This window comes from Naegleria lovaniensis (assembly GCF_003324165.1).
Source record: "Naegleria lovaniensis strain ATCC 30569 chromosome Unknown tig024, whole genome shotgun sequence".
NCBI lineage: Eukaryota > Heterolobosea > Eutetramitea > Acrasida > Naegleriidae > Naegleria > Naegleria lovaniensis.
Window position 1 is genome coordinate 231295 of NW_025407846.1, and position 23781 is coordinate 255075.

Sequence of the window (23781 nt, forward strand, 5' to 3'; positions counted from 1 at the left end):
AAAATTTATTGTGAAAACTACAAATTACTTCTTTTTCAAAACTTCAGTCATTTCAGGAACAACTTGGAATAAATCTCCAACCACTCCATAATCAGCCACTTGGAAGATTGGCGCCTCCTTATCCTTATTGATGGCCACAATGACTTTACTATCTTTCATACCAGCCAAGTGTTGAATAGCACCACTCACACCAACAGCAACGTACAACTCTGGTGCCACAACTTTACCAGTTTGACCCACTTGCATATCATTTGGAACATAACCATCATCAACAGCTGCACGAGTAGCACCAACAGCGCAATTACCCATGGTATCTGCCAAATCATAGAGAAGTTTGAAATTATCACCATTCTTGAGACCACGACCACCAGAAACAATACGTTGAGCTTGTAAGAGATCAGGTCTCTTTGAAGCACCACTACCACTTCCATCAGCACCACTACTTGAACTCAATAATTTTGGAATTCTTGCATTGTTGGTTGAAGTAGCACTTGAACTAAATTCAACTACTTGTGAAGCATCTGTTTTGGAATAATCCTTATCAAAGGATGTTGGACGAATGGTCAAGATCAATGGTTTTGTTTCTTTTGGTTTGAATTGAATTTGTGCCATCGCATTACCAGCATAGATTGGTTTTATGAATTCATATTCATTTAAAATCTGAACCACATCCACAATGGGTTGTGATTTCAAGGATGCACCCAATTTAGGAAGAACATTCTTACCAAACACTGTGTGTGGAGCGAGGATGTGAGAAATTCCATCCGTCTTCTTCTCATTTAAAAATTTCAATAGAGCTTGTTCGTATTCTTCAGCAACGGTATACTCTTCGTTGATATGAATCACCTTGTTGAAATATTGAGACAATTCCTTGACAAGTGATGCATTCTTTGTAACAATAAAACCTAACAATTGGTCAGATTTTAATTGTTTAGCAGCCTTCAGTGCACTGAACACGGAAGGATTAATTTGTTTTTCATCATGTTCAACAAGGAGAAGAGTACTCTTATCACGGAATTGATTTGAGAATAGTGATAGATTATTTGATGATGATGAGAATAAATTAAAAGAGGAGGTTGTCTTTTTGAAGAGTGGTCCGAGCGTGTTGTTGCGAAGAGAAGAGATTCTCGAGGAGAGCATTTTTTTTTGGTGTAAACTGAATGGCAAGGCTCATACGGTGATGTGAGGATGATGTTGGTGATTTCAACAAAACACAAACTAACATAAGATCCATATAATTTCTGCACATACACATCCACCTTCCGACACTTGGTCAAAAATCATGATATATATCATTCATCTCCAAGAGTCGCGCCAAAAAGAATCATGCACAGTTCAACAACCCAAAGTGTTCGAGCCTCGTATCGTCGATCGTTTGTGGTGTCATCATCACACAACAACAAAATGAAAAAAATGTCATTCTCAACAACAACCTCCTATTCTGGTGGTGTTACAGCAACCAATAGTAGCAGTAGCACGTCCACCACCACCACCACCTCCCAACAACAACAACCAACTCATAAAAATCACCATTTCAACACATCCGGATTTACCACATCCATTCCTTCTCATCAAAATAACAAAATTCCATCTTCGACATTACCCTCAACACCTCCTCATCATCTTCGCAATTTCCTTCTTTGCTATCTGTTATTTAATGTATTTTTAAAATACTATTACATTTATCCTCATCATGAATATAATATGAATATATTAGTACTACAATGTACTTTTATATTTCAGAAATATTTGAGAAATTATTATCATAATTCCATTGAGGATGTTATACAACAAAACAAAAGTACAATGATATTATCTAATGGTCATGGCGGAGGAGGAGGAGGATCCATCATGTCTTCCACGACTAGTACCTTTCAAAAATCAAACAATTCGAGTATTAATAATAATACCAACAACACATCATTGTCGAGTAGTAATAGTAGTAATAGTCATAATAATAGTAATAATAATAATCATAATACCAACAATATAACCAACACAACATCACTTCCACCTTCTAGTCCTCATCACTCACCACATTCCATAGGAAATTCTTCAACTCTTTCAAATCAATCTCTCATTTACAAATGTATTGCTATTTTACATTTTTTAATGACTTTGATTAGCATCTATTATTCGATATTCTACATCTTGTTTCAATATGGAATATTTCATTTCATACTCTATTTTTTACCGAATATCATATATTACACCATTTATTTGAAAATTCATCGGAGTAATTCATCATCCAATGATTCCAAACAAATTAACACAAAAATGAATAGCAAAATGTTTTTATTAATATTTATTAACATGGTTTTGTTACCATCTATTGAAACTACTTATTATATTTGGATTTATCCATTATTATTTTTACCACCAATATCTGAACATCAAATTACATCCACATTACATATTGGAAATATCATCAACACTCAATATATATTATTTTTAATATTACATTGTGTGAACATGTTGGTGTTGCATTGTTGGATCTATTTGGATATTCACATACATTACATTTATTCTCATATGAAATTAATTGGATGTTGGAAGAAGGAACATCGATCAAAGGATAAATTATTGAGTAGTGCTAGTAATAGTAGTGGTAATAGTAGTAATAGTAGTGGTGGTAGTAGTGCTAGTAGTAGTGGTAGTAATAGTGGTAGTAATAGTGGTAATAGTGCTAGTGGTCATCATCCAATGAATGGAACTAGTACAACGAGTATTGAAACATGGAGAACGGAAAAGTCGTATTCCTGTAATCAATTGGTTCATTTTAATAATTCAATATTTCGATCTCTTGGAAAGAAATTTAATAGAAATAGACCTGATAACACCTATGATTTGATTTTATATATAGTGTTTTATCCATTCAAATATCTATTTTATAATATTAATATTTACAGTTACGTGCTCTTGATCTTATTGGGTCTCTCAACACTAATGCTAATTTCAATCTTTGCTTACTATTCTCTCTTCTCTTATTCAAATCAATACTTGATTTACTTTGTATTGCTGTTATGGAATTATTACTTGCTTTCAAAGAGTATTGACAAGACAGTACAATGCAATAAACATTTGATCATTAGGAATGATTAAACGAAACGTATTTCTTTTATGAGAAAGCGAGTAGTGGACTTGGTTGAACATGTTATTATTGAATTCATGTTTTATGAGTGAGCTAGTAGTTGTAGACTTGCTTTTATATGACTAGATTGAAAAATGTTCATTCATCATTTGATAAAAACTACGCAAAAAAAAACATTGAATCCACCTCAAATCATTCGACTCACAGCCAACAAAATCACACCAATCAATGCAAATGCCAATGAACATGAGAGAATGATTAAATTTCTCAAACCAGTAATTTCTCTAAATACACAAACATTCCAAAAAGTGGAAACTAAACTTGGTCCAATAGCAACCAATGGATAACCCACAGTGAAACCCAAGAATGAAGAAGCGTATAATAAACCAAGTGTAGCAATACCCCACATGACACCACAAATCATACTTGGTAAAATCATATTAGGCCATATTTGTGGTGTATTCTTTTTGAAAAGAATATAAATAATAAATACTGCCGAGTTCAATAAATAAATTCCACTTAAATGAGAGAATGCAAAATCAATTGGATTGGGTGCCTTATTGTGAATATAAGTTTCACGTTGAACCCATAATTTGAATGGAGTCAAGTTCACTGCATACAAACATCCTGAAAGGATTGCCAATACAATACCCACAATTCTTAAAAAGATTTTGTTATCTTTAAGAGCAATTAATTTGAGGACAGTGGGATGAGATAGAATTCGTGATGATTTCAAATTATTTCTAGTAGTAGTAGTCACTTGATTGATGGATGTTTCATCTTGTTCATTTTGATTCATAGTTCTATTAGAATTACCTAATAGTGAAGTATTTTCATTTTCCATGGTAGTAGTAGATCCATAGGTTGTTTGTTGTTTTTCTTGTTTTTCTTCTTCATGTTTTTCTTCATCGTGTCCATGTTGTTCTAGAGACGACATTCCTTCAAGATGATCACTCACTGATTCTTTTTCAGAATGACTCTTTTCCATCTTTTCATTCTTCTCTGCAGGTGGTTTAATGAAAAAGAATAACAATAAACTCACAATTCCACCCACCAATCCAAAGATATTCATCACATTTCCTCCAACACTTTCAATCACTTCTCTTTCAACACCAAATAATCCAATTTTACCAACAAGATATCCACCAATCAAATTGGAACCACTCCATAATAAAAAACCCAATCCCAATCCAACAGTTTTAATAATTGGTACCACACATAAATTACCAATACCCCAAATAGTACCACCAATAAGACCACTTGCATCAAAATATAATCGATTTTGAGTGGTAATGGCCAATGATAAAAATCCAACAAAGAAAATACCATTGGACATGAGCCAACTGAATGCAACACCATCTCCTGTTGGATACTTCTTTGTGACCACATAATTACTACCATAAAAGAGAATGGCAATGATGGCACCGACATAGCCTAGAATGGTATTGGTTGTATTTTGAGAAGTATCATCATTGGAGTCAGTAGAAGTGGAAGTAGTGGAAGTAGTGGAAGTAGTGGAAGTGAAAGTAGTAGTGATGCTTGTCAAGTCTGTGTCAATAGTAGAAGTAGCGGAAGTGGTAGAAGTAATCATGTCTTGAGTACTCAAAGTTGCAGAGGCTATGAGCGTGGTTGAGATGGTTGCAAGGAGGAACACGATCATCACAAATGAGAGTATAGAGTATTTGAGAGACGACATGTTGAAAAAGTGCAAATGGATGAATCGTATCGGGATGTATATAATTTTTGTGATATAATTTTTGTGATATAAAAATTGAGAGAAGTGTGTTGTTGGAGTGATCCAATATAGAAATGATGTGTTGAATATATATTCAAATAATAATAAATGTAGTTGTTGTTCTGGGAAAATGTAAAAATCTCTAATAAAAATCTCTATTGTTGAAAAGAGAAACTCTCGAGTTCACAAAAAAATCACAAAACAACACACAAAGAAAACAGAGACCTGGTGCTTTTGATATTTTTTTGTGTGCGCTCAGCCCAATTCTTTTCGTCTTGTTGCTGCTAGTGCCAGAAATGTAAACATCTCCAATTATTAGAGTTGAAACGAATTTTAATCATGATTGAACCATCATCATCGTCATATTGGTTGATAATGAAGAGAGGAAATATTACCCAATTCGTTTTGAGGTTGTTGTCAACAAGTAAACTTGTTAAGATTCTCCACATTGAGGCTCGCGTTCACTAAAGATTTCCACATTGAGGCTAGCGTGAGCTGTGTCTTCCACGAACGAACAAACCTCCCCAACACGTACACAGCAACGCCACCAAAACCACATCGGGTATACCCTAAAAAATTATCATCACCCCCTCATCCACCATATGGTACTCACACCCCAACAGCATCAGATGCCATCATCACTCCTGACAGAAGAAGAATCACCACAATCCAATAATACCCATCCTACATTATTGATAGGATCAACAACATCGATTCTCTCATCAGTGCCATCATCATTCACAACATCACGATCATCATCACCTCCATCCACTCTACAAGGAGGATTATTACCCACGATGATGAATCATCATCCATACACCACTACTACTACCACTTCTAATACAACACCACCACCTACTCCTACAACCACCACCACGACAAGTAATCATGCTCATCACTCTTTCATGAATTCATTATCTTTTCACCATCATCACGCCAAGAAATCTTTTACAATGCTTCATTCCCGAATCCTCTTTTCCATTCTCACTCTTGTAACACTTTTCATTTTTGTCTATGTGGTCATTTATTTGAAATCAACATCTTCCAATCATGTGCCAATTATTGATGATGATTCTTTTGAAATACTCTCTAATGATGATTCTTTTGAAATACACTCTAATAGACACACTCCAGTACCATTGACACCCGAAGAAGAATTTACTTTTTTAGAAAATTACAAAAAAAAACAAATCAATTCTCAATGTTCTATTGAAAAGAATGATGGAATGCTCACAAGAGAAATCATTGGACCTCATGTATGGAATGTATTTCATGCATTTATTGAAAATTATTCAGATCAAGATGATTCTAAATTATTACAATGGATTCAATTAACAACAGAATTATTTCCATGTCAACAATGTTCGAATGATTTTAGAGGAATTTTAAAGAAATTTCCATATCGAGGATTTGAAAGTTACTATAAAAGTAAGAGTCGATGGATGTGTAAATTACATAATTTAGTGAATAGAAAGACACACAAAGAGAAATTATTTGATTGTGATAATGAAAAGGAATTGAGAGTGAAATATAAATTACAAAAATGTTAAAAGAGTGAATCTATTGATGAAAATATTATTTTAACAATTGAGATGAATGATTTCTACTAGGAATCATACTTGTCATGATGATGATGTAATGGTGTTGTTGATTAGTGCAAGAAATAATAACTTGTGGATTCATCATGATTGCCAAAGATCTATTTTCAGCGCAGTGATTAAAATAATGACTCTGTAAGAACAACAATTGAAAGAAGCTCTTCCATTGGGTGGGTCATGAAAGTACAACTATAATATTATACTATCATACATCATTAATATCTGTTGGCCAACTCAAAACATTCCTCAATTGAAATGTGTTTTTTGATGGTTCGAACTTGGAACCATGGGTATGCTTAAAGTGTGCTGCCCAATCAAATCCACTTGTGCAAAAAAAAAAAAATGAATCCGTTCTTGAGACTCTATCACACTTCTTCTTCAGCATGTTTGAATCCATTATGCACTTCAAAGAGTGTGTTGAAGCACGTCGCATCATACAAGCAATCACCCATGATGATGACAAATGGAGCTATGATGACGAATGACTCATACTCGTCGATTCAACAACAACAACAACAACTCAGAACATTTCATACCAGCCAAAGCCTTGAAGGTCGTCATCGTAACAATAGTGTTCCGTTATCGAATACCAATCGTTCCCGAACATCCAAGTCATCCAAGAAATCATCCACAACAACAACAAAAACACCCTCCTCTTCCTCCTCATCATTATCAAATCAAGGAATGAATTCTTCTTCTACTGCTAACCATACGAACCATGATACTTTTGCTAAATCCATATATACTTCACAAACAAGAAAACTCTCTCAAAGACAAATTGAAAAAGAACAAAAAATCGTTTCCAATTCATCCTTTCTCAATTATACTCCACCTCCTATTGATAAGAAAATAACATTTTCAAAATCACAATTACAAGAATTTAAATTAGAATCAACATTGGAACAAAATTTAAATTCAACTTTTGCAGGTAAAAAACAAACAGTGGGAAATCTCTTTGGTAACATTAATGATGGTAGAGGTGGATTATCCAAATTAACTGGATTTGTTCCAAGAGATTCCAATATATCATCATTTATTAAATCTGATTCATCTCATCGAAGATTGACAGAAAAGGAAATTAATGAAATTACTTCAAGAGACCATGATGATGAATTTTTACAAGTATTATCTAGACACAAATTGGAACCGATGAATGAACGAAAACCATTAACTACATCTCCATACTCGATTGGAGGAACGGATGAAATTTTGGAAATGACAAGATTGATTGATGATAAACATTTGATTCAAAATGATGAACAGAAACTTGGGAATGACCATCCACAAGATCAACAAGACCATCATCAACGACAATATTTTCATCAAAAAGATTATCAACAACGACAAGATCATCCACAAGATCAACAACATCCACCTTCTGTCATGAAAACTAGAAACTATTCTCATTTAGAAAGAACTACTCTAAATCCCAATGACTATGACAAAATGTTTGATTTACAAGAATCTAAAAAACATTGTGTACATCTCAACAAATTAGCTTCAACCATTTCTCTCTCAACATCCTCTCAACAACAAGATCATCAACAACAATTACAACATATTCAACAGTATTTTGATTCCATTCCATTTCCTAATACATTTCATTATAATATTTTAATGAGTATTTATGCTCGTCATGCTCACTATGATCGAGTAGAAGAAATATTTCTAAATTTACCATATAAGAATACAACTAGTTATAATATCATGTTAGATGTCTATTTAAAACAAGAAAGATTTTCTGAAATGCAACATTTATTTCAACAAATTCCAAGACATGATGATGAGAGTTGGAATATATTAATGGAAATGTTTGAAAAGAAGAAGGAAATTGAAAAAGTGAAACAAGTATTTAAACTCATTGAAGAACCTTCTATTGATAATTATAATACATTGATGGCAATATTTTATAGAGCAAAACGATTGGATACGGTGAAACAAATTTATGAATTATTAAAGAATATCATGAATCAAGAAGAAGAATGGAACAAATCCACGAATAGGAATCAAGAAGAAGAATGGAACAAATCCATGAATAGGAATCAAGAAGAATGGAACAAATCCATGAATAGGAATCAAGAAGAAGAATGGAACAAATCCACGAATAGGAATCCAATCCTCGCGAGGAATGAATGTCATCATACCCATGACGATTCACTCTCTCCAAATCTTTTAACTTTTGAAATTCTCATTAATCTCTCAATGGATACAAAAGAGTATGAACAAGTCCATGAGTATATCCAACAAGCGACTCGATTGAATATGAATTGTGAACGTTTCTTCTCACCTTCCACACTCTCTAAAATTGAATTACTTCGAAAGAATCATTACATTCCACCTAAAAAGTATTATACTAGTCGTAGTCATTATATAACCACCAATAGTAATACTACCAATCCTAATTATAATAATACCAATTATAATAATATTAATAATAATAACACCATCGGTAATACCCTCAATAACAATCTTGAACATTCAAATAATCACATGAATTCATTTCAATACATTGCTGAAATGGAAAGACTCATTGAAGAGAATCAATTAGATCAAATGGAACAAGTATTATATCATATACCACGTGATTTATTAACAAGTGAACATTTTTCATGTGCATTGAAAGGATATTCTCAAGCTGGAAATTTTAACAAGACCAAACAAATATTTTATGATTTGATACAATTTGAAAGAGCTCAAAGTAGTATTCTTCATACACGTAATAATAGTAATAATGATAATACTAATAATAATACTAATAATAATAGTAACAATGAACGTACCAATGAGACTCATACTCTTGTCAAAGAATCTACTACAACATCTAATAAGAATTATTATTTCTACTTGTCATGTTTTGTAAGACATGCTGAATTGACGAACACTTCACCCAATGTCATTAGAATGCAACAAGTATTCAATTCTATTCCACATCCTAATCCATCTCTCTATTCCATACTCATGCTTGGATATTTAAAGAAGAAGATGTATGAAAAAGTAGAAGAGTTATTTCATGAAGCAATGAACAAGTTTTCATTGAATGATATGAATAGTACTATTGGTAATAGTGGTAGTATTGGTAGTATTGGTAGTAATAGTAGTATTGGTAGTAGTAGTAGTATTGGTAATAGTTTGAATCATTCAATACCTTCTTCACCTCGATCATTACCACCACCATTTCTTGATATGCACATGTATTCCATCATGATTCGATGTTATGGAGATCAACACAAATTTGATCAATTATTTAATTTATTTGATAATATTATTGTGAAACGATATGAACATCCATCATGGAAGGAAGAATCTCTTTATAATGGTACTTTTAATAATCATAATAGTGATTATAATAATAATCATAATAGTAATTATAATAGTATGATGACACTTTCAAGATCCAAGGATAGATTCATCATTTCTACCGATGATATGGATAGGATGAGTGAACCGGACATTGTGATGACGAGAGCACCACAACCATCGTCACTGGATCATGATTCGTGTTCTCAATTAGGACTCGTTCCAAGAAAACTCAATCTCGTCATGATGTTCACTTGTGCATGGAAAGGACTTGTGGACAAGGTCGAAGAATTATTCAACAAGATACCAAAATATTATGCAAATACTACTTTTGAAAAGAATGTATTGAAGAATGGTGAAGCGATTCATACGACTCAAGAATGGAATGCACTTTTATTGTCTCACTCGATTGCAAGAAATGTATCACGAGTGGAAGAAGTATTCAAACAAATTCCACAACCTGATCCATTTACTTACAAAATATTGGAAACAAGTCTTGAAAAGAAGAACAAGTCTTATCAGAAAGAAGAACCAATTCTAGTAGAAGATGATGCATCTTTGAGAGATGATACCCTCTCGAGACAAGGTCGAAACTCATCCAATCGAAGAAGATCATCCAGAAAGTCTTCGACACATTTGGTGGAACGTGTTCAGTCCCTCATGAAAAAAGACAAGGATTCGAATGGTACGATCATGCTTCATGTGCCATTCGACGGATAATACCGTAGTCGTTGCGTAACATGAGGTAGTTTTATTATTATTACTGTATTGAAGGCCGATGTATGAGCCTGACCTGCTAGGGCCCAATCCAATTTCGCCTTATTCATCTCTGAGCATTAGACCCTAAAATGGAATTTTAAAGTCGCAGCTTATTAAAAAAAAATATTACAAATCTATTCAATAACACTCACACACTCTCCTTTTCAACCATGCAAGCCATGCAAACAGATCAAGTTGGACAGCCACAACCCAATCAACAACCACCCATCACTCCCAAGACTCCAAAGTCTGCCAGTCAAATGTTTCCTTCCGTGGCTACTGGTAAGCCTAGCACCGATGAAAATGTACCAGCATTTTGTAAGCAATACAAGATTATTTCAAAGAATCGAATCGGAAAGGTTGTTTTAAGAGAATTTGATTCTATTGAATGTGATGGAACTGTTGTTATTGAAGGTTGGTTTTTTTATTGTCATCATATCCCCAAGATTATTATCATCTTTGATTCATCATTGTTTTTAAATCTTTGAATAGGATTTCCTTCTGAGGAGGGTATGACTGCTATCATGACTGCCAATTACATCATCAAACAACTTCAACTTCCATTGGTTGGTGATATTGTATCTCCTTATTTTACTCCTCTTGGTGTTGTAAGAGATGGATTGGTAAGTGATTTAGAGTATTATTATTATTATTATTATTATTAATAATACATTTATACAATTCATTGGTCTGATGATTCACATTTTGAATAATTTGAACATTCCAATGATCTCCAACGACTATGAAATTCATATATATGAATCGGATTCATCTCCAATATATTCTTCTTCTTAGCCTTCTCATGGTATTAGAATTTATGGAAATAAGAAAATTGTTGTCTTTGTTTCTGAATATGAAATTAAGGATCCAGAAATTCAAAATGATATCATTGATGCTGTTTATGATTTTTGTCAAAGACATCGATCGAAATGTCTCATTTCTGTTGATGGATTAGATGTGGATCCAACAGTTAAAAAACAACCCACTGATGACATTAAAATTGGTATTCAATCCTCTGCTGCTGATGATGAAGAAGAAGATGAAGAAGGAGACGAAGGAGAAGAAATGATGAGTTTTGAAGATGAGGATGCTCCAAAAACAACTGAAGAGCTTTTGAAATTGTTAGAACAAGAAGATTATAAGGAAAAGGTATGGTATGTCACAAACAGTGAACACTATGCAAAGAAATTACAAGAAATGAATGCAACAGTTGCTATTGAAGTTGCATGCACTGGAATTAGTGGTGGAATTTTAGCAGAAGCTCCATTTAGAGGTGTTCCTGTATTGAGTTTATTTGCACCTCTCAACAAATTCCTCAAAATTGGTACTCGTGCAAGTATTACACTCATTCACGCTCTCAACAAACTCATGAGCGAAGATCAAACTAGTATTTTAATTGATACTTCTGAATTGGATAAGACTGCCAAAGAGTTGGAATCAAAATTGAAAGATGTGTTGGGCAAATTGGCTCCAGGAGCATTGGGTGATGAGAAGACTCCTGCAGGAGCATTCCATTCCATGTACATGTAATTAAGCATCTCGTAGAAAATTATTCCAATTAGAAGCCCCAAAATAAAACTTAGCAACTGTTATGTAACAGATTAATACCAATGGGTTAGTTGTTGTCTCCTCTATCAACAACCTTTATTGTTGTACAGTTGTCCTAGAAAGTATAGAAGTATCCCTTTGTTTAATTCTACCAATTTAAATGTATCCTTTCCAGATTTCAAATCCAACACAATCAAGTAATGAGATTGATAATACACAACCAAGTGAACCTGATAGGTAGGATAGAAGGGAGGATGATGTTGTGTCAGACTGCTCAACCTTGTTGTTCTGAACAACACACTTCCGTTCTTTTCATTCAGTTTCTGTCTCTATTAAGATAATATTAATATCAATTTGCTTGTTGAGAACAATTTGTTGTTGGAGGTAACGGTGTTCTCTTTCACACGGTGTGATTGGTTTATGTACTATTTGCGATGGATACATAACAGTACTCTATCATTGTCTCATGTTTGCAGATCACAAATACATGAGATATAATCTACTCACGTTGCATTGATAACCATGAACATAAACACAACAGGTTAGCAAATATTTTGTTAATATCGATGGTTAAGTTACTATTTCAATAAACCAGTAGTGAGTAACGGAATAATACAAGTGCCGTAATTACAACTTATATCGTTATTCGTTTCACAGCTCTCGAGCGTTCCAGGAAGTTATAAAATTATTTTATACACTTTATCTGAGATGAAATATCACTTTACAAGTTCTCAACACCGATCTAAAGGTATTCAAGTTAGATGTACCAAATAACATAAGTAACAGTTTTGGGATGAAGCGACGCTTCCTTTTACATGAACAAGTTATCCTCCTGATAAATATCCGTTATCCTTACAGGAGATAAAGGAAAATATTTTAAGCATGATAACTGTCTTACCAATCCCACAAAAGTAATGTAAATCTTACAAATGAAAAAACCCAAATTTCTTTGAGAAAATCACATTGACTGGATAATAGCTCTGGGACGAATATAGATCATATATTTGTTGGTAATCATTCAACTAAGAATATTCATGTCTACTTCACCACAAGGGATCATAAAAAAGGTTAGCTCAATAAAATGTTAAAGAATTTGATATAAATTTTTCAAGCTCGAATCAACGACGGATAAAATTTTAAAAGACAATGGGAAAACCCCATCAATGCAAGGCCAAAGCCAATCGCAGACACAAAAGTGTCAAAGCTGCAGTAGTGGTATTAGTTTGCTCTTTAGACAGCTGTTTTGGTTGTGGATTTGTTGACATTTTTTAGCCATACTTTTAGTCAACCTTATTGTTTTCGTTACAAAACACTTCCGTTCTTTTCAGAACATTCAATTCCTACCCTTGTAAGTTACCTCCCCCCTAATCAGCAATTTGCAATGTTTTTTCGTTTTTTTGTTTTAAACAATTTTGGCCTTTCTGGCTTCCATAAGGCGTTATGTTTGGCCACAAAACAGGAATTTCGTTCTGCTGTTCATCACAACATTTGGAAAGGTGTTGATTTTGCTGGGTGACAAAGAGTTCCCTGACGCTTGGAAATAAGGTTCACCCTCAGGTGTCAAAATGACAAGGATTTGCTTTGAAGATTGTACAGAGTGGATTGATAAACAGTACGCACCGTACAACGTACATTTACTTTATGAAGCTAATTTTATTTTCAATGAGAGGATTTTTGAACGTAGTTGTGTTAATACTTCTGTTTTTGAAAGAGCTCTTCAAACAAGTACATGAGATGTATTAATTAAAATTACCATTCGTTTAAAAGATGAAGTGTAGGTGCCTTTCACTATAGCAACACCTTCCCATTAGTATCAGAATGAGAACATCCTCGAACGTTCATCTAGCTAGTGAAGATTTCACGCTGTGTCTGAAAATATTAAACAAGAATGAGACCTTCTATTTTAGTTAAATTTAAACTTTAATACTGCGTCCAAATATTATTCACTTACTATTTGGGAATCATTCTATTTTATCGTTAAAAGGATGTACGTTCCTCTTGAAATCATGTACAATTTCTTAGAAACAAGCTGGATTTCTTTCTGCGGTCTTGTAACAACAATGAACGGTTCAGAGCACCCGAGAGACTCTAAACGACGATTCTCAACAACGAATTCTGTATCCTTGTCAAATAAAAGCAATGCATGACCAACACAAGCAGCACATGATGATTCGTTGAAAGCAATTTTTGAAAAAGTTGAACTCGAACTTGTTGGAATCTCAACATCATTTCGTATCATCTTTATTCAGAAGAGATAAAACATATAGAACATTGTGTAGATACCGTATTGAAAACAGTTGAAGTTTGCTTGGTCGAAAGACGACTTGACAATTTCAAAGATTACTTGCCATTTTGGAACATTTCCACAAGATTCAAAGGAGGGATTTTTGTCCCTTGATTTTGACATGTCGAGCTGCTGTGAAGATAGCTAATGAGTATGCGCCGAGAGCATGGATGCAGCATCACAAAAAAAACACTCCACTTGTCTCTAAAGTACTTCATTCTTGCAGCTCTGTGTGTGTGTCAATTGTCAAATATCCATCCATACAGACGAGTCGTTTGTGGTTCATCATCCATTACATTCCCAATTGTTATTAACAACAACAACGTGTGTATATTTATTCACAAACAACAAGCATTCTTCTCCAATTCATTGAAAAGGATCATCATCGTTATCTCATTTGAACCACAACGTCAATTGGTGTCATTCTCCTCTTCTCACAAGCACACCGTGTGTGAATTTACAACCAGCAACACGCACATAACGACATTTCTTGTGTATCATCAACAACAACAAGAACAACAACAATAACGACGACGACCATATCTCTCATCACTCAAAAAAGACTCTTGAGAGTAGTAGTACAATACTTCACCGTCATTCACCCGTAATTTGCAAAACCATTCATCATCATCATCTATTTCAATAATCATCACTATGGCATCGACCTCTGAGATGGAATTACTTCCCAGTTCAAACAAAATTGTATTGCCTCCCAATTCACCTGGCGTTCCCAACTCCCAGAAATAGTGTTACAATAGCATTTGGAAAGCACTTTATTTTTTAGAATCCTAACCATTTTAAAAAAGGTCGAGCAGGCTGTCGAAGTTTTGTTCTGGTGTTTGCTGGAGGTTTTTTCAATAAAAATGTTAAAACATGAACGAAACGCCTTTGTCGGTCTGTTGAGACCGGAATATCATGTTGCCATCAAAACAATGCTATTCGCAGTCCATCAATATATTAATGTCGAACATTTAATAGAAGATATTATTGATCAATGTGGATTTCATCGCAAGGATTTTAATACCATCCATCGCCATCTCGAACTATATTTCTCATACCTCATCACACACAACAAACGAGTCCCATTTGTTCTATACTGTTGCAAATTCCAGGTTGACAATTCAACAAAGATTGCACAATATGTTACTGATTGCATTGACCCGGACGAGGATAGTGCTATCTATAACATTTACTCTGACCCAAAATTTCAAAATCAAAGACAAAATCAAGAGTTAACATCAGAATGGATCAACAAACTACATTTTCAAGGCTATTTGAAATTGAAAGAGTGTCATGACGAGCTGATGCGAATTCGTCAAAAACGTAAACACTCCAAAACAAGTACAGCTTGCGAAGACCCACCTCAAACCTCAACAACGTCACAACGTTATTCTAGTTCAACCATCATGAAATTACTCGAACCAGAAAAAAATGTCGGCGTTATTGAATTACATAAAATCCTGGATCATGGTTTTGCTGAAGACTACATCACGTTGTCATATTCAACAAAAGAACAAACAGCACCGTATTACATGCTGCAACAACTAATTAACAACAAATTTATTCCAACACACTCATCAATTGTAAATACCAAGTCCGACACCATCTCTCATAATTTTGTAGACCATGCTGATTTTAAATCACAAAATAACGATGATGATAGTTATTATTCGGAATGTGATATATTTGATGAGGATATTCAAGAATTGAAAAAATTGTTTTTTCAGGTGTTAGGTAGTCGCAAATTAGTACCTCGAACTTTCTTTTTCACATATCTTCGTGATGCTTTTTCACAATTAATTTGCAAAGACAGTAGAGGCCATAGATGGAGCCCATCTGTTCTTTGTTTTGCTCAAGATTTATTGGTTATCATGGGATACAATGCGTATGAAGCATTGGCGAGAGGGTTGAAACGAGGACAAGAATTTGAACCCTCTTCTGAAAGATGTAACTTAGTCCTACCTTGTTCATCCACACTCGACCATCATTTTCACACCGCATCATATGGAGAAGGGAATACTAAACTAGACAAAGATGACTTTGATAAGCTAGTAGAAAAAATGAAGGTTATTGAAAATCAAAATTTTGGTCTTGTTCAAATTGATGCAGTAGATGTAACACCGCATTTAGGAATCAATACCAAGCTTGGGCTTGTATACGGTGCCAATGAAGGTCCATTGAAGATTAGTGATTGTACTGCACTAGCTCAGAGTCCGAATTTTCCACCCAAGGGTTTTTTAGCTGAAAAAATTGTTCAAACTTTATATTGCAGTATTAACGGTGAAGTTCGAATTCCTGGAAACTTCAAAGTATGCACTACTGAAACTGAACAAACCATTAGAGACACGATTTCTGAATTTCGTGACACATATACTCGAAACATCGTCTGTACTGTGTCAGATGCAGGGTCTGCTAATTACAAATATTTCACATCGAGCCCAAATGAACTACATCATTTTTGCTACAGTCACCATTGCAAAAACATGAGGAATGCAATTAATGGGAGACCAAAATTATATCCGGTTGCCACTAAAGTAGGTGCTCCAAACCTTCAAATTGCACGCCATTCCTCTGCTTGTATTTCTTCCAACGACAACGGAAACGGTTGCCATTTGATGAAAATTGTTATTCAAAGAACACAAGCGACCAACATACCACTTTCCTTCATAGTGAATGACAAAGACACAATTTCATTTGAATGGAAAGAAAAAGAACCACGGAATTTTAACTCTGGAGGCATTTCTTTCTATCATAGCAGCAATGACAACGAATTAAGTGTTACGTTGTTGAGTGAAACCCTTCATACTAACATTGGTAAAGTGTGTGTGGCAAATTTTAGCAATCAAGACATAGCTGTCACCAAAATTTCTTGTTCTATTTTACAACGATTTGAATTGAACACACTCGATGAAATATATAGACAACAACCTTTAGAGTGGTGTAAAATAGTTAAACGGAGCTCGTTTATCAAATATGATGATCAATCTGAGGATGTATTACGTGATGTATGCAATTTACAGTTACTTGAAAAATTACGATTATTGAACGAGAGAACCAACTATCGATATTTAGGATTCTATAAGTACTTAAAAGCGATACATGATTTATTTCATGTTTACGATGACAAAAATCATGATGGAACATCTTCACACAATTTGCACGAAGTGTTGCAAGTTCTTAAGGAAAATTTGGACTATTTGAATGAGTGGGATACCGTTTTCCAAGACGTCATTATTTCCAATAAGAATAATAATTTTACATTATCCGGAACCCTCACAAAAAACATCATTATCCATAACATCAAAACAATTCAGAAATTGATCAGAATTATTCCACAAGATGCAGTTTTTGATTTGTCTTTATTGGGAACACGTTCTCTTGAAGGATTTTTCGGAGAGTCACGTGATTATTCAAAAAGAACCACAGTATTGGACTATCATAGAAGTTACTCAAACATGAAAATCAAATTAGTGAAAAAAGAATGTGTATATCTTTCATACAATAACGATAGAAAGAGGAAATATTGTGATGCCCCTAGTCAAATTAACCAACAAATTTTGATGAGAATGACTGAAAAACAATTTGTTGACTTTAATAATGAAAGAAAGCAAGCTAGAGAAAGCGTGACATCCATTTCTTATAGTTTTACAGATCAAGATTTAATTTGTGCGAAAGACTTACAATTGCGATGTTTACAACATCGTGTCAACTCCATCCGTCAATCATACCATCAGTCAAGACATGACTATAGGGCCGGATTTGCCACCGATTTCATGGAGACAAGCATTTCCAATTACTACAACATTTCACTTCCTGTTTTCCATATTGAAACAAGTGAAGTTTTGCCAAACTTAACAGAACGACTTACATTAACCGACGACATCAGTTTTACCATTATTCAAACACACGACTCATTAATTCATGCTCAAAATCATATTGCGGCATTTTTGCTTAAAAAGCCCGTAGAATTTGAAATTAAGACTAATCATATTTCTTTGAGCAATGCAACCGTAGAGGTTCGCAATTTCAATGAGAACAATGAAAATGCATCTCGACATTCTGAACCAATTAACTCATTTAAAATATTTGTGGCACCAAATCAGACGGATCCATTCAAATTTAAATTAATTGGACAATTTTCATCAACAACCAGCACCAAGCTTTATCAAAAACAAATTGCTGTGATTGTTGGAAATTATCAGTTGTTGTCACCTCCTTTTTACGTATTTGCAAAGAAAACAAAAAACCTCGTTTCGTATTCCCAGCTGAGCCAGGTGGTGGCTTCGTCTCAAGACATGCAATAAAATGTCAAGCATTTTTCATCACAAAAAAAGTTCGTCCAAAAATTGGAACACGTTTAAAATTGTTCACCTATTTATTTCTTCCGACCACAATTACACCGTATTTTTCTAATCACAACAACATACCTCAAGTCGTTTTATTATTCATTATAGCTCCAGCAGAAGCCTTTGTCCTTCAACAAAGACAAAGCAGCTTTTGCTGGGCGAACAACAAAAAGCTAATGTAACAAAAACACTGAGACGTAGCCCGAATGAACCAAATAAAGGAATGTTACACCAGCGAAGTGGTAGTTGGGAACGCCAATTCACCTCCCAATTCAAGTACAAATTCCTTTATTGCTGGCAGTACTCCTCCACAACATTCAATGAATGGACAACTGAGTAGTCAAACCACAACGAATGGTCAACAACATCCACAATTGACCATTCAAATACCACCAAATACGATGACGACAACGAGCACTGCTGCTGTTGTGGTTGCCAGTGCTACGACTACAACAAATTCAAGCCTCATGAATCACTCCTCAGCGGCTATGAATAAGCGTGTCACCATCTCTTCACCAACCACAAAACAACCACAACCACACGCACACGCACAACAATCATCCACTCTCTCCAACGTCGGTGGAGCTCATATGGCCAGTGAATCAGGTAAATCTGGATCCTTTAGTCATACCTCTAAAATCACCATCCGCACGTGTTGTGGTGTGGTTGAATTTACGAGTATGAAATTAATGAGTTTGATCGGAATGTTAGTCACTGTCTTGGGTCTATTGGTGTTGGCAGGAGTGGCTGTTGCCTCTTTCGTCATTGCTCAAACCAAATCGACCGATATCTTGATTGCCGTTGGTAAAGTGAGTTCAACATTTGAAACTGCCAATGCACTCGTTTCCAAGACCACCTACATTGCAAGAATGCGTTCGAATGAAAAGGGTGAAATTCTCGTGAAACCCGAAGTACCCTATTCCATTGTTACCGCACAATACAAGAACATGACTCAAACCGTCAAGGACAATTTAGCCTTTATTTTAAAATCATTGGATGATCAGACTGCCTTTTCCATGTTCAATACGACAACCATTGAGGCTAGCAATGCTCTTGATTCTGCCAATTCTCAAACTCTACTCTTTCTTACGTTCAATCAGAGTGTGAGTGCTCTGAATCAAATCTCTGAAGAATCTTACAATCGAGCATTGACAACCTTTAAGAGTGGTTTGGATCAATTATTAACCTTTATCCAAAATAAGGAGAAACAAAAGGATTACAATCTGTTAGGTATTACTTTGGTTCAATTGATTGTCATTGTAATTTCTCTATTCATTGTATTACCAATCATTATCTTTGTCTTTTCATATGCCATTAATAGAGATTCGCTGTATTTGGAAAAGATTCGACGTGCCAATGCCATCATGCTCATGGATACGATGGAAGATGATGGTTTGAGAGCACTCTTTAAATTACACTGTGAGAAGGAGAAGAGTATTGAAAACTTTTTACTACTTGAAAAGATTCAATATTATCGAAGTTTGTGTGATCGTTCCATTGAATTACAAATGAAATTATTCGGTGATTCCAATGTGGTGAGTGATGTTTCGAGTGATATTTCTGGAGATTCTCAACCTCAACAATCTCAACCATCTCAATCACAAGCATCTTCTACATCATCCTCCAAGAAAAAGAAAGAATCTCCTCTCGAACGTGAATATGCTGAAGTGGAATCTAAAAAGTATGAAGTTGCTTTTGAAATATTCACTGATTTCATGGAAGTGGGTGGTGATATGGCTGTCAATATTTCTCAATCTTTAACAGAATCTGTAAAGAATACTCTTGACAGGTACAATGACAAACAAATTGATACTCTTCCTGAAGATATGTTCAATTTGTTAGAGAAGGAAACTTGTGTGGTCATGTTAGATACTCATCATCGATTCAAACAAAGTTTAGCATTCCAAAAAGAAATGAAGATTGATAAGATTAAGGTTGAAAAGTTGAAAAAGAAGAAGCATGTTGATTTTTAATGTGTGTCATGTGTGTATAATGATGATGATGATGCGTGTCATGTGTGTATAATGATGATGATGTGTGTCATGTGTGTTATGCGTGTATAATGATGATGATGCGTGTCATGTTCATGTGTGTGCATGATGATGATGATACGTGTATAATGATAAGAGTCTTTATCATGTGTGTGTGTGTGTATAATGATAATGAGGATTGTACAATTCTATAGTAGGGAGAATAGGTCATTCACACACACACACACTCACTCGGGTCATCACACACACTCTCTCTCTCCCACTCACTCCAATACTTGTCTTTTCACTCCATTCACTCCAATACTTGTCTTTTCACTCCTCCACAACAATTTTGATCAAAATTCTCTTTTTTTTAATAAAATCATGTATAGCCCAACTTTGTCCAAATCTGATGAATGGAATCCTTAATATTTCCGTATGCTTGTATTTTCCTTCCGGTTGAATTCCTTTGACGAACGGAAATATTGAGTTGCTTTCATGTACGATCTCAACAGAGAGTATTGATCCTTGCGGTATGGGAAATTGCCAATATTTCCGAAGTGACACTATGGCTTGAATGAAAAAAAATGTTCACCATTTCAACCATCATCTTTTTCACCATTCTCTACAATATTTATTGGTACTTTTTGAGAAAGGAAAAGTCTCTCAAAGGTAAAAATGTTCTCATCACTGGTATGTTATATATTCTCATCATATATACATCGGAATGACATTAGATTGAAACATCTTTTCAAACCTTTTGATCAACAACAATCCAACTTACTTGATCCAAATGACAATTTCTTGACAACACTCTTGATTCAATCCAATTCAATCCAATTCAATCCAAACAACACCAAACCATCCAAACAAATTCACACACACACACACACACGTAAAGGTGGATCTAGAGGAATTGGTCGTCTCGTTGCTGAAATTCTTCTCTCCAAAGAACAAGTGAATTGTATTGTCATTTGGGATGTGGATCAAAATTCACTTCAAGAATGTCAATCAACCTTCTCTAAACAATATGGTCAAGATCGTATCATTACTTGTCAAGTAGATATTTCTGATCATGAAAAAGTCTATCGAGAACGTGACAATCTCTATGAATTATTTAAAAATAGAAAATTACAAAATCCAAATTCAGAATGTTCAGGAAGTATTGATATTTTAATTAATAATGCAGGTATTGTGAATGGTAAACCATTATTACAAACCTCAGATGATCGTATTAATATGGTATTAAATGTCAATACCATTTCACATTGTTATACAGTCAAAGCATTCCTTCCAGAAATGATCAAAAATCAAAACACATCTCCTCATATTGTAACCATTGCTAGTGCTGCTGCATTGTGTGGAACTTCATCATTGGTAAGTAGTAGTATATGACTTTGCACCAATAGATTTGTGTGTGGTTGAACCTTTTCATTTCCTTATTTGTAAATATACGACAATTGTTATATATATATCCATTTACCGAAATGAACAAATTCTAACCCTTCTCCATTTACTCATTGTACCACCCCTTATTTGTAAATCCACACCGTACTTGTCATATCCACGATCCATACTTGACATGGTGCATTGACACTTACTGTCCACTCATTTACTGTACCACAGTGTGATTACAGTGCCAGTAAATTTGGTGCATTTGGATTCAATGAAGCATTGAGATTGGAAATGAAACATTTGAAATACAATATTGATACCACTTGTGTCTGTCCATTCTATATTCGAACAGATTTATTTGCTGGAATTAAAGATGTCATTCCATATCTATTCCCTGTATTAGATCCAAACTATGTTGCAAATAGAATTGTTCAGGGAATTAAAAAGAGAGAAGAAGTGGTTGTTATTCCAGAAATGTTAAGAATTACTTACTTGTTGAGATTTTTATTGCCAGTCTCTGTATTTGATCGATTGGTATCATGGATGGGAATTAGTAGTAGTATGGATCATTTCATTGGAAGAAAGTCAAGTGATGATACGACTTCAGTCCAATCAGATTCGAATAAGAAGAATTTGTAAGAATTCGATCGTACGTTCGAGGGTATCGTTCTTGACATTTGCCAATTCTCCCGCTTAAATTTTTTTCAAATAATTATTTACCAAACGTTTTAATAATTTTTTTCGAAAAAATGTCATCGTCATCACTCAAAGAAAGGCTTCTCCGTGCCAAAGACAACAACAACCTGACAAGCACACCTCACAATTACACTCTCTATTTATATAAACAAGGTCTTCAATTACCGACCATGGATATTCATTGCATGATGATTCTATCTTATATTCAATTATTACCCAATCAATATCAACAATATATTAATATTAAATTTGAAAACAAGTACATGAATATAATATTACATGATCAAGATACAAACAAGTATTATTATGGAATTGATGATATTATGAAAGTGATTCAAAACGAATTTTTAAGTGTAAATGATCATTTATCTACTCGAATTCAATTTCTCAATACTCTTATTAATGAACAATTATTACCAATTCTCATTCATTATTGGTATGGACATGATGATAACTATACAATTGTTTATGATAGCTATGTTGGAAATTTATCACTCATTGATGGAATTCGATTACATTTCATCAAGAACAAATATTTGAAACATGAATATTATCGAAAATTAAAATCTCAAAAAACTGAAGAAGAAATTTATGAATTATTACAACATTCATTACAATTAATTTCTAATTTATTGGTCGAAAATAATGGATTTATTTTGGATGAACCATCCAATACTCGAGCATCTTCTCCTCAACAATCATCAAAACCAAGTGAATTAGATGCTAAATTATATGCCATTCTCTCATGCTTGTATTATCCTGAATTTGTATCCAAGCATTACAGAGATTTATTTAGACATTATCCTCCATTGATGTCCTATCTACACAGAATGAGTAACAAGTATTTCAACTTGTATATGAATGAAGAGATTTTGAAAGAACCTACTCTCTTGGGTACACAATCACCACAAGTGATTTGTGAATTATTGAGAAGATTGAGAGTGAAGAGGGAACATCAACACACACATACTTGGTATTTCCTTGGAGGATGTGTTGCATTCATGTCTGCTTATTATTATGTAATGAAAAGAATAGCTGTTGTGAATAAATAGATGCAAATGG

At 34.2% G+C, this 23781-nt stretch overlaps 10 protein-coding genes across 10 annotated transcripts; 8 read left to right on the forward strand and 2 right to left on the reverse strand.

Moving 5' to 3' along the window:
- Positions 1-24: 24 nt before the first annotated feature.
- Positions 25-1140, reverse strand: C9374_005453 (uncharacterized protein; the record flags this gene model as incomplete). Its single annotated transcript, XM_044695205.1, has 1 exon — positions 25-1140. One exon carries the CDS (start codon positions 1138-1140, stop codon positions 25-27), a length of 1116 nt encoding a protein of 371 aa, XP_044547930.1.
- A 273-nt stretch (positions 1141-1413) lies between these two features.
- Positions 1414-3102, forward strand: C9374_005454 (uncharacterized protein; the record flags this gene model as incomplete). The annotated part of the gene is made up of 1 exon (XM_044695206.1): positions 1414-3102. One exon carries the CDS (start codon positions 1414-1416, stop codon positions 3100-3102), a length of 1689 nt encoding a protein of 562 aa, XP_044547931.1.
- Positions 3103-3278: 176 nt separating this feature from the next.
- On the reverse strand, positions 3279-4787 carry C9374_005455 (uncharacterized protein; the record flags this gene model as incomplete). Its single annotated transcript, XM_044695207.1, has 1 exon — positions 3279-4787. One exon carries the CDS (start codon positions 4785-4787, stop codon positions 3279-3281), a length of 1509 nt encoding a protein of 502 aa, XP_044547932.1.
- Positions 4788-5428: 641 nt separating this feature from the next.
- On the forward strand, positions 5429-6376 carry C9374_005456 (uncharacterized protein; the record flags this gene model as incomplete). Its single annotated transcript, XM_044695208.1, has 1 exon — positions 5429-6376. One exon carries the CDS (start codon positions 5429-5431, stop codon positions 6374-6376), a length of 948 nt encoding a protein of 315 aa, XP_044547933.1.
- Positions 6377-6766: 390 nt separating this feature from the next.
- Positions 6767-10441, forward strand: C9374_005457 (uncharacterized protein; the record flags this gene model as incomplete). The annotated part of the gene is made up of 1 exon (XM_044695209.1): positions 6767-10441. One exon carries the CDS (start codon positions 6767-6769, stop codon positions 10439-10441), a length of 3675 nt encoding a protein of 1224 aa, XP_044547934.1.
- Positions 10442-10650: 209 nt separating this feature from the next.
- C9374_005458 (uncharacterized protein) lies at positions 10651-12010 on the forward strand (the record flags this gene model as incomplete). Its single annotated transcript, XM_044695210.1, has 3 exons — positions 10651-10894; positions 10973-11103; positions 11276-12010. 3 exons carry the CDS (start codon positions 10651-10653, stop codon positions 12008-12010), a joined length of 1110 nt encoding a protein of 369 aa, XP_044547935.1.
- Positions 12011-15175: 3165 nt separating this feature from the next.
- Positions 15176-18616, forward strand: C9374_005459 (uncharacterized protein; the record flags this gene model as incomplete). The annotated part of the gene is made up of 1 exon (XM_044695211.1): positions 15176-18616. The coding sequence occupies one exon, from the start codon at positions 15176-15178 to the stop codon at positions 18614-18616; it is 3441 nt and encodes a 1146-aa protein (XP_044547936.1).
- A 248-nt stretch (positions 18617-18864) lies between these two features.
- Positions 18865-20631, forward strand: C9374_005460 (uncharacterized protein; the record flags this gene model as incomplete). The annotated part of the gene is made up of 1 exon (XM_044695213.1): positions 18865-20631. The coding sequence occupies one exon, from the start codon at positions 18865-18867 to the stop codon at positions 20629-20631; it is 1767 nt and encodes a 588-aa protein (XP_044547937.1).
- Positions 20632-21215: 584 nt separating this feature from the next.
- On the forward strand, positions 21216-22662 carry C9374_005461 (uncharacterized protein; the record flags this gene model as incomplete). The annotated part of the gene is made up of 3 exons (XM_044695214.1): positions 21216-21321; positions 21530-22005; positions 22255-22662. 3 exons carry the CDS (start codon positions 21216-21218, stop codon positions 22660-22662), a joined length of 990 nt encoding a protein of 329 aa, XP_044547938.1.
- Positions 22663-22772: 110 nt separating this feature from the next.
- On the forward strand, positions 22773-23771 carry C9374_005462 (uncharacterized protein; the record flags this gene model as incomplete). Its single annotated transcript, XM_044695215.1, has 1 exon — positions 22773-23771. One exon carries the CDS (start codon positions 22773-22775, stop codon positions 23769-23771), a length of 999 nt encoding a protein of 332 aa, XP_044547939.1.
- Positions 23772-23781: the final 10 nt, after the last annotated feature.